Source organism: Rhagoletis zephyria, unplaced genomic scaffold (genome assembly GCF_001687245.7).
Source record: "Rhagoletis zephyria isolate East Lansing unplaced genomic scaffold, Rhagoletis_zephyria_1.1 Rzeph_scaffold_00356, whole genome shotgun sequence".
NCBI lineage: Eukaryota > Metazoa > Arthropoda > Insecta > Diptera > Tephritidae > Rhagoletis > Rhagoletis zephyria.
Window position 1 is genome coordinate 226,957 of NW_016157440.1, and position 11,714 is coordinate 238,670.

Here is an 11,714-nt window from a genome sequence, read left to right on the forward strand (position 1 = left end):
ACAATTATAAATACATGTTTGAGTCAAATTGCAGCCAAATTGGGTGTTCTTTAGAAAAAAACATTGTGTTATCTTTAGAAACGATAGGCGAATATTCAATTTCTTCATTTTATTTTAAATTTCAAGTGATTCATTCAAGTTCAGAACTTCCGGCAGAAAAAATCCTCAGCTACTTGTTGGAAAATCTTTTCTCAATTTTTCCAGGAAATTCTTCAATTTTCCGTTCATTCAACTTAACATTTCACCAAAATATTGTTTTTTTACTACTATCTTATACAAATATCAAAAGGCCGAGAGTGTCTTTTTGTATGTACTTTATAGGGTCGAAAACTACTGAGCCGATTGAGCTCCAGAAAAAGAAGGTGGTTCCATTTAATGACATCGTTGTTGTTGTTAACAATTTGACTTTTAATAAAATGATGACATTTCATAAAATTCATGCTACTTGATCACCAGAAGTAATATATTTTTATTTAAGCAAAAGATTTACATAATTTCGAAAATGGTGTTGTCAAAACAAGGTTTCAGAACGCATGAAGAAAGTGATCAGAATTTTATTTATTCTTAAGGTGTTAACTGTTTATCGGAGGGCGGTGTGTATAAGCCATACATAGGAAATTTTAAAATAAAAATTTGTTGAAGTCAGTGGTGACACGCTAACTAAAATCTGATGAGACATTTAAAAGTAAATTTGGTCCCAAATATTATAAAATGGTTTTATTTGGAAAGACCTCTATTTTTAAATAGCAATATTTCATTCAAAATAAGAAAATGAAAAAAAAAAAACATAATACGCTCGTGGTTTTTATTATAAAATAAATAGAACAATTATAATGAAGTCTCATTTAACAGTTTACATTTTAAATATTTTTAATAAAAAAGCAGCGAACCACATAAGCAAAAAAGTACCAAGCATTGATAATGGTTTTTGATTCGAAATGTTATTACATTGGTATAAATATGGGAAACAAAATACTCCGATTTACACTTTTAACATTATTAATGTAGCAAGGCCGTTGATAATAGTTACAGTTTATGAAACTTCAAAAAATTACCTCCTTTTTGATGAATGCCAAAAATAATCATAAACTTCTTCCACATTTTTTATTTATGCTCATTATTGTGGAAAAAATGTTATGCATTTTTTCTAACCAAAACGCATCAAATACTTTTTGCTCAGACCTAACGCAATAAATAATTCTAAGTTTGAATCTCCCAAAATTTTGAAACTATTAACATAACCAAACCAATCTTAAGGGACCTTTTACTGCTCCACAGAACCAATAATTATCCCACAGAATCATGAAAACACCGAATATGTTATATACACTGAGGGAAATAATGCATAGTAAAAATGAATACTTTATATTTGATTATCGTTTAAAAATGTTCGTATTTAAAAATAATATTTTCATACAAAATTTATTACGCACGTATTTGACTGTTCACATCTGAGTATGTATATGTAAGTGTACATACGCACCCCAAGCATGCAGAGCACCGCTCTGAGAGTGGCGACAACACACACCTACATACATAGTACAAATCGCGTGCTGTGGTGTTGTTGGATATTCAACATTTGAAAGCAGATTTATATGCCTGGGTGTAGCTGAGTGCGCAAAGATGCTTGCCACAAGTTGTTTATATCCGGAAATGGTCGGGTTCGAATTCCACTGCAGGCAACATGCAAATTAAATTTTTTTTTAGTTTTTGTCTTGATTATTCACTTCGCGGCTGCTTTTTCAGTACGAACGCGGTCATTTTAATATGCGCGTAATTGAACTGAATATTTACCAATATACAGTACTTTCGTTGACGTTTATAGTAAGATCAATTACGTTTCTATTTGATTTTAATATTTTTTCCCCTCAGTGTAGAAATGGGCAGCCGTTTGGCTGTAGTTGCTATTTCCCAATTATTTAAGGAAGCTTTTAAATGGAAATTTCTTCGTTGTGAATTAACCTCGTATTTGCTATACGTAGATAGCACTACATAAGAAAATAATAAATGCATAATAAATATCAACAGTAAATTTAAAAAAAAAAAACACTAATTTCTAACATACCTATACTAATAAATAAAAATAAACAAATTCTCATGCATATTTTTCTTTTGTATTTGCAGAGCCGTTTTCATTGCAGACCAACGATTTCTAGCGCTGAAACAGCCAGATAAATTTTGGACGCTGCAAATAAAATACGTACAAGCAAGAGATGCGGGCGCCTACGAATGTCAAGTGTCAACAGAGCCAAAAGTTAGCGCCCGAGTGCACTTGCAAGTGGTTGGTAAGTTGCGAAGAACTTTCATTTCGCTTCAGTTGCAGCAGCAGTAAAAACTTGTGCAATTAAAGAAGGGAAACTGAAAAGGCAGTTTGAGTTTGAGATTGTACCGTTAAGTCTAAGTCAATTCCCAGCAAGCGAGTTGCCTTGAAAAAAGGTCACGAATGCTACGGACATGCACACGAACTCACACGCCCACACACACATACACACGCACATGTACAAAAGCATGGCTGTGTGGCTAGCCGTGCTGTTGCTTCTATTTATATTTGCCACAAGCGATTTATTATTGCGTTAGTGGAATATTTCTACTAAATAGTAGAATGCATATCTTGGTGTAACAACTTACTCAAACTTGCAAAAGAACTAGTCCTTTAAGGTAGAATTTGATTAGCCCTCGACTAGTTCCTCTCCGTTGCAGTTGCAGACGAAAGTTTCTTCATATGTTAGTTTTCGAAGGATGTAATTAGTCCAAAACCGACTTTGAACTATTCCGAAGTGTAAAAAGCGTATTCTTCTTCTTCTTGTTTGCCACACTAACTGCCCTAAAGTGATTTTGTAAATTTTTTTCTTAACATTTTGCGTTGAAAGCTTTAGCGACAGGTTAAGCGCCAATTTCTACTGTTAGTGATAAAATGACTTCAAGCTGGACTGGTTAGTTTTACTACTTGGTTGACTTTTTGCACCAAAATTCCAACTTTTAATACCCGTCTCTTCATCGTCCTGGTTTCACTGTATGTGTTACCCACAAGCCAAAACGCTTGTATGTGCATTAGGGAAGTCCAAAAATGCACGTGAAAAAGTACACTTTTAAGCTCTCTCCCCCTAAATAGAATTGTTCTATACCGAAAGGAATATACCCCTATTTTTGATTTTGAAATATTTAGAGGTCACTCAACGCGCCCATGTATTTTATATTGAAAATAAATATATGTATATTTGTTTTCGTTGAAATGGTATAGAATTCCTAAAAATCAATATTTTTCGATCGGAAAACTCTGTTTATCTGCGAAAAATTCCAAATAATAATAATAGTTTTTTCAGAGTGACTATAGTTTATAGGTCCGCCAAAAACCCCGAGAAACCCAGAAAAATGCAAAAAAAATGTCTAAATAAACAATTATTATTGAAAGTCTCCTGAAAAGACCAGAGTTTTGCGATCTAAAAATATTGATTTTCAAGTATTCTATGCCATTTCTACGAAAACTTGTTTTTTCCCATATAACATACAAAGACGACTTTGAGCGCTTTGAGCTACCTCTAAATATTTTTTGATTTCAAAATAAACGAATAGCGATATACTCTTTTCGATATAGAACCATCCTAGGGGGTGAGATTATTAAAATTCCGACTTTACTTTTTTGGACCACGCTAATGTTCATATGTACATGTGTATGTGCTTCCATTCCCAGCAGCAAACCAAATGGGTTCCGAACTCGCGCTGACCTAGCCTGAAAAGAGACAGTACTGGTTCTTCATTTATCCCAAATCAATGATTTCAACTGTCTTTTTTAACATGGCGATGTTCTACGAAGTGACAATTGTCGCCCTCTGCAGAACTTTTGAACTTGTTCTGAGCTGACTCTGGCTTAGATGGTTCTTAGACAGTTCATAAAACAACAGTTCCTAGATAGATCAAAAAGAGTCACCTCCGAGCTAGAACAAATGTGGTTAGTTTTGAGCTGGTTTCTTTTCTTTAAATACTGTAATTAAAAAAGCACGCATACAATTTGTAAATAAAAAATACTTCATTTTATTTTTTAAATAATAGCTATTTGTTTTGCACTAATTTACTTTTTTAGGTAAACTGTGATTTTAAATTAGGAATATAAAGTGTCGGTTATTCCTTAACATTTTAAAACCGTTATTATTTAAAACAATTTATATTTGTTACATATAATGGGCATTTCTGTGTTACTTATATTTAAATATATAAGTCATGTGACAAAATGAGAAAAACGGCGATATATTGATTGCTTATTAATGATAACTCATCGTTAAATTGTAATAAATGTAATACGTAGACTCCCCTGCATCGAATTAAGAATATATATAATTTGGATATTCACGATGGTTTTCATGTTAAATATTTTTCTTAAATTTATTTTTTTATTTAAATTCACGTTTCTAACTGTGTTGGAAATTTGTTAAAATTCTAGAAATTGTTATAAAAATTTCAATATTTTACATCAGAGTTCGCAAGTTTGCAGTTTTATAGCCCATTAAATTTTAGTATAACTGATCGCTTTGATTTTTTATAACTCATTTTACGCACGTTCTTGAAGGTATTTCCTATTTAATTATTTTCGTCTCAGATGCAAGTTTACACTTTACTACACTAAAATGTTATGGATTTCAAAACTGAATATACGAAACATTTATAAAAAAAACTCTGATTAAAAAATTTGAAATTTGAGGGCTGTCTTTAGAGTTTTATTAAGTTTGCAAAAAATTTAAATGGTTTCTGAAATAAGAGCCATGCTTAAACAAAAACTTAATGAAAAATATTTAAAATTAAAAAAAAGTATTGAAAAATAAAAAATAATCACTGCACTCGGTGATAAGTTTTTTATCTGATTAACGGGTCGAAAATTTTAATGAAAATCGTTGATTTTTTCTTTGCTTTGAATAAAGCTTGAAAACTGGGTTTATATGATTTTGTCTTAAGCATGATAAATTTTTTTTTTTTATAAAATAATAACAAACAAATTTTAGCTCTCAATATACTGTGAATACTTAAAAAGGAAATAGTGCACGGATACTTTTGCTGTTAAGTCTAGCTTAACTAAATTTTATGGTTATATTCTGCATTAAAATTTATACCTTTATGTATAGAAATGACATTAATGTTACCAATAACCATTTTTTTTTGGAAATATTTTAGCCGTTGCCCCATAAACTAGGGAATTACATACTGAATAAACGAAAACAGTTTGCTATTAGTTTTAGGGTCTAAAAAAATCGAAAAAATATAGTATGGTATGTATATTTGTGCATCTTTTGTCAGATTTCACATGACCAAGAGAAGTGACATTGATGACAGCACAACTAGCACCACATGAGTTTCAACCGTCCAGCTCTGCATCCCTTTTGCAGTATTTAGTTCAGAGACAGTTCTGAAATTTGTAGGTTGGAACTAGCGCTTTGCCAGACTGTCTCTAAATTTTGCTGCAGGGTTTATTTACCTACTAGACTCACACATACATACGCACACATGCGAACTGTGGTTCTTTGTATTTAAATTTACTTGGAAAATTGCATTTAAATTGCGGCTAAAATGCATTGAAAAAGTCAAAGTCCAACTTCCTTACGGCTATGACAAAGGAACTTTTGTATGGCCAAAAGCTTTTAACAAGAAAACTTTTAGCCAACCAACGGTTACGAACTGAATTTAATGGAAAATTCGTAAATGTCTTATTTAGTTCTGCTTCTGCACAGCATTGAGCGATTTATTCATTAATATATACTATACATATGTGTACATTTATACGGGCATATATATATGTATGTACCCACCATGCAAAACATGAGAAATAGGCAACAATCGTCAATGGCAACAAATTGGCGACTCACCGATTTATTGCTGTGGTGACAAATCGGCAACATCACTTCGTTCATGTCAATTTTGAATAAAAAAGTTCTCAAAAATTCCGAAACTTATGAATATGGCGTCAATAGTATTGGCCAAAAGCGTCTAAATTTGGCCCAAGGACAAGTTTGAAAAAATAGGAAGTCTCACAGCGAGAAAATGAATTAATTCCGATTGTAAGTTGCAATTTGGTATACAAAAAAATAAATGAGGTTTAAAAAAGAATAAAATTATTCCAAATATCGCCTGAAGCGATAAGAAAAGGACTCATTCAGGTAATAAGAAAACGACTCGCCCAGGCGAGTTGACTTCGGCGGACGTTTTAGAGCGACCGGTAATAGGAAATCGATTCGATGGTAATATTACCGGCAATAAATTTGTTTCCGAGGGCGACACGTTTTCTTATTACCGGCAACACAAATTGTTTGGTGGGTATGTATGCATGTATGTAAATACACTCATGTACCCTATATACGTATATATTCACTGACTAAGTAACAGTGTTGCCATTTTCGGTGCTTTTGGAGCTAGATTCAGCTCTTTATTTTCCTATCTAGCTCCGAAAATTGGGATTTAGCTCCAACTCTCTTGTTTTAGCTCTTTTCAAAAATATCTAGACTAGACTAGCAGACTTTAACAGTTTGTAAAGTGTTTTTAGTTCATCGTCTATTTTATATAAGTATACGCATACATATAAGTGTTATAAGTGCCGTGGCAATGAATTCCAAATTTATGCACCTTATTTTGGTTGTAAAAGTTTTTTTTCAAAACTTAAATTTATAAAATTCGTTATTTTTATTAAAATTGCGGAAAATATAAAAGCAACTTTAATTTAATAAATGCTCAACTTCAAGAAAAAATTTAGCTCTTCATTTTAGCTACTATTAGTATTATTTAGCTCTTTTTTCGATCGATTTAGCTCGAAGCGAAATTTTTTTCTGGTAACACTGCCAAGTGAAGCATGCGACAGCATACGTATGCATGAGGCACATACATCCATTAGTGATTCTTGGCTTAAGCACTAAACTCAATTTTGCATGAAAAGCCAATAACAACATACCAAAAGTGACCAAGAACGTAAAAAATTTTAGCAATTCCTGCTTCCAACTAAAATTCGGTCATGTATGACATGTGTAATTGCTGAATGCTTCAAAAGTTTGCTTAAAAATTTCTTCAGCAATGTTTCAAAGTTGCCCCGCTGCCCGTATTTGCTCAGAAAGTTGAATTTTAGTGGTTTTCCAAGTTATTTAGTATTCATTTGAATAAAATTTGGCGTTCAATTCAGTTTAGAGTTAACTTATTTAGACAATAGTGTGACTACTACTAATAATAAATTTACCAGCAAATATATAGTTGAGTTAGTTTGCCAGTGCGGGAATGGAAAGAAAGCATAAGTGACTTTTGAGTACGACGAACATGTATTGAGTACCGGGAGAAGCACATTTCTCTAGCCGATTTTATCCACAAGTGTAAACTAGTTTCTACAGAAAAAGCTGTACTTTCATCAATTCTGATAGCTTTTCGCAGAATATTTTTAACTGCAGTTTTTAAATTTGTCATGAACAGTCTAACTGCGATAGATAGACCTCATACTCATATCGGTGCTAGTAAAAAGGTGGTTGCATTCCCTTTCTAGGAATGCAAACAATTACATCGCTATCTACTTTTGTTATTGAAATGTTTTAGAATCCATCGTAGAATGGCGTCTGCTTGGTTTAGGGATTAAGTTGGTCTTCAATATGTTTCCTTTGCCTATGCCATTTAAAAGCTCGTATATTGCTCCATTCTATCTTTTTTGGTACACGCCGCCCACCAGAAAAGGCCTCTCATATTTATTTTACATGCTTATTTACCCAGCCCAAAGTAGCATCTGCTGGCAAGAGTTAGTGTTCGCTTGATCTGCTTGCTGACAATATTGGTGGTTTTAATGCCGGATCAAAGTCCTTTAATACCTCAAAGCTAAATCGCCGAATTTTGATACGGATGAGACCGAACAGTGTTAAATGCCAAAACTTTTTTTGAGCAGTAAATGCTGCTTTCAAAATGAGAAAAACTGCTGCTGGCATTGGGCGTATATGTACATTAGGCTGGGTCGATTTTGTATGGGGGAAAATAAAAGGCATTTGACCGTATTGTAATAGTAATGTTATGATGTCTTAGCTCTAAGCCAATTGCTATTGGCCACGAAAGATTAATTTAAAACTTATCTTTAGCCCGCGCAATTGAATCAAAGTGTATGAATTTTTAAAATTTAACTTTGGCTTGTAATATCTATGGTATGCGTTAATTGTTATAAATAGGACGATATATCAAATTAAGGGTTATTAAATTTAGTATTTCACGTTCAGTTATCATTTTTCAATAAGTCTACACGTTTTTAAGGTATTAAGATAAAACTCACAAAAACTATAATTTTCCTTTATGAATTTTCAATTCTTCATTGCTTCAGCAACCAAGTGAAAAATTCAAAAAAGTGAGACGAGATATATTTCAAACGTTCTAATGTTTTCGGATGTTTATATAATATTAAGTGGGCCATGGGCCGATTTGGTCAGTTTCCAAGATTGTGGTGAATGAAGTCAAACATGTATTGTCAAAGATTACGAATCGTTTGATAAGTTAATAGTAGTTTCAAGTATATAAGTATTTATATACATTAACATAATACAATTAGGGTGAGAAACGCCCATTTTAAGTCCATTTATGCAGTCTTAAAAATTGTTCGCGGTCTCTAATTCTGCCGTTATAGGAAAGTAGGGGACGTGCAATAAGTGTTTAGATAAACATAAATATTTTAGTTAATTCCATGATGTGAAAAAGTGACTGTAGCTAAATGCAATAGTATTTAACATATCCTGGGAAATCCTTTTGAGGACTCTCCAATTGGACCATATTGCTTTGCATTTAGCTTGAACGAAAAAAGTCACTCCCTGACACCCTTTTCCGTAATCCGGCTCTTTCATTTAAAAGTTATTTATACAATTTAAGATAAATTTTTTTAGAAAAAAGCTGGAGATCCACTTAAATTTTTCCATATAACTTTGGTAAATGTTACTCGATCGGTACTTAATAATTACCAAATTGAAGGCGAGACTTAATGCTACCGATTTTTGATAATAATATGATTAAAATCGATCAGATTATAAACAAATTATTTTAAAACAAAAAAAAAATTTGAACAAAGTTTTTTGTTATTTTCTTATATTTGCAATTTTTATATTGTATGCATAAATATAAGTAAACCAATTAGTGTTTCAAGAGGTTGTGCCTGTTCAGTGTTTCCAGACCCATTTGCATAAACAAAATTTTTCCACGATGATGGAAAATAATGGCTTTTCTATTAGAGTTACCGAAATTGTCACTATATTTGCAAAAATTCGCAAACTATAGCTAATATTAAAACAAGATTAGAATATTTGCAACCAGCGACCTAAATAAACGGCAGCAATATTAATGCTGTTCTTTACATCTTTTGACTATAGGCCAGTGCAATTATCAAGAGAACAATTAAAAATGTATTGAAAAAAGATAACTTTGAGATTAACGATAAGCTAAAGGGCTGCGAAAAATTATATTTGACTTTATCTTTTGCATTAACTGATTCATTATCTAATAATATGCACCAAACCATTTTGCCGATCCCAGAATTTATAACAAGAATTGGTCTTATTCGACTAGTGTGCTGTGGGTCACTTTGCGGTCGATGCGCGGGCTCTTACAACTAAAATAAAATACTAATATTTTGCAGGCTTGTTGTTGACTTCATGATACAATATATTTTCACTATTTCCAAGGGATCTGAGAAAAATTAAATTTTCGACCCGCCCTAATGTACATGTACGAAAAGTTTTTGTTTGTTTGAAATTTCCAGACCCTACCCCCTAATTTTATTTGCTTTTATGAGAACTATTTTTGCCTATTTTTATAGATTTTTTAAAGGTCATCTAGAGGTCGCGACCTGTCGATGTATGTAAGTTAGAAAATAGAATTTTGTACATTTATGAGTTTTTGAATGACTACTTTTGATTCCATTTCAAAGATCGAATATGACCTGAGAAGAGGTTATACAGGCAAAGGTATATAATAATCTATTGCCGGACTTGGCTTGTGGGATTTTGTATCGGACAAAATAGAAACAAAAAAACATATTTCTCTTAATTTTTTTAAATTTTTACCATCGATAATTTTAACAATTTCAAAATATGTAGCATTATTCAAATTAAATCAATTTTTGAATAAATTTATAGCTAAGTTATTGCAATCGCATAAAAATTGTCGAAGTTAGGTTAAGGATTAGTCCTGAAAATCCCGGGATTCTTGGCGAATAATACCGGGATTTTCGAGATTTGTAATTTTCACTGATGGCAATAATAGTAACTGCTTTTCATGACCAGCCTTGGCTGTATTTCCCTTTTTATTTAATAGTTAATATTTTTTTTATAAATGCCTTGCTCATTATATATATATATATAGATAACATCGTGCAATAGTAAATTTTTGCACACAAAAATCAATATATTCGCAAAACCATGGGCCAAATATAGTATAGTTTTTCACTCTGACGTCAGTAATTCAAAATGATTTAAAAAATTCAGTGAAATGTGCTTAGAGAAGAAGTATGGGTATAAAATTAAAGAAGAAATTCTGTAAAATTTAAACAGATTGAATATTTCGGTGCATAAGGACTGGTAGTATTGAAAATGTAATTTTAAAATTGTATCCTTTAAATTTCGCAATACTTGTCTTTGTAAAAATTATATGTTAAGGACTTATATAAACTTGATAACATCCTCGAGTTTCGTCCTTCTAAATTTGTCAGCTTAAAAAATTACCTATTCGTCCTTGTGAGTCCAAAAAATTTTAATTTTTTTTACTCTAAAAATTGCCTCTTTCATTTGGTAACCATAATTTTATTCTACATTGCATTGAATTTAAAAAAAAATAATTATTAATCATACCATTGAAATTGCAAGGTCCTTTAAAATAAATCCTGAAGTCAGAGAGAAAAAATAAAAACGCCACTTTAAATTAAAACCTAATTCAATCCCATGCAGTTGTCATTTATTTTATCCCGGGATTGTAATAACGACATCCCGAAAATCCCGGGATCATAAAAAGCGAAAAAATTAACATCCCTTGTGTACACCCTCACATCTTAAATAAATACAAAAAGAGATTAGCTATACAAAATTATAATTATAAAGTAATCTCAGATTAAATCGATAACTTCGGCATCCAAGCTAGTTTAATCGATTATATTTACGAAGAAGAGGAGAAATATTAAATGTAAAAATAAACAAAAATGGATGCTAGCAAGGAAAACGGGTTTGTAAAGATATTTTCAATAAAAAAAAATTACGTAAAAATATATTTAAATTGCTTAATAAGTAAAGCAGAAAAAAGTGTTCACGGTGGCACAGAGAAGAAACTTAACTTTTCCCTGAATTGTGAGAGTAAGAATGAGATATTATACTTATACGTAAACGTATGTTTATGCTTTGTCGTATGCGTGAGTTTACACATCAAATTTCATGAGTACCTAGTAGTTACGCATTTTTTATACCAAGGGCAATAAATATAACTAGTTTGGTAGAAATTAATAAAACGGTTACCCATATACACATATCTATATATTAACCCTCTAGTAGGCAGAACCGCCTCCAGACGGTCGTTAACTAAACACCTTTTTAGTGCACCTATAATAATTTGTTTTCTATATTCCTAAGGCACGATCTTTAGACAAAAATCGTACCCTTACGGCGAAGTAAATTTTAATCCATTATGTCAATCCGTTTTATTTTAATCGGCAGTTGAATTACAGATTTTGAAAACACGGTTAAAATTAA

At 31.8% G+C, this 11,714-nt stretch overlaps 1 protein-coding gene across 1 annotated transcript in view; it reads left to right on the forward strand.

The window, feature by feature from the left end:
• dpr11 (defective proboscis extension response 11) overlaps positions 1 to 11,714 on the forward strand; it is a 163,066-nt gene that overhangs the window by 116,441 nt on the left and 34,911 nt on the right. Inside the window, exon 4 of the mRNA XM_017610960.1 lies at positions 2,125 to 2,285. Coding sequence (XP_017466449.1) covers positions 2,125 to 2,285 — 161 coding nt within the window. The remainder of the gene's footprint in view (positions 1 to 2,124; positions 2,286 to 11,714) is intronic.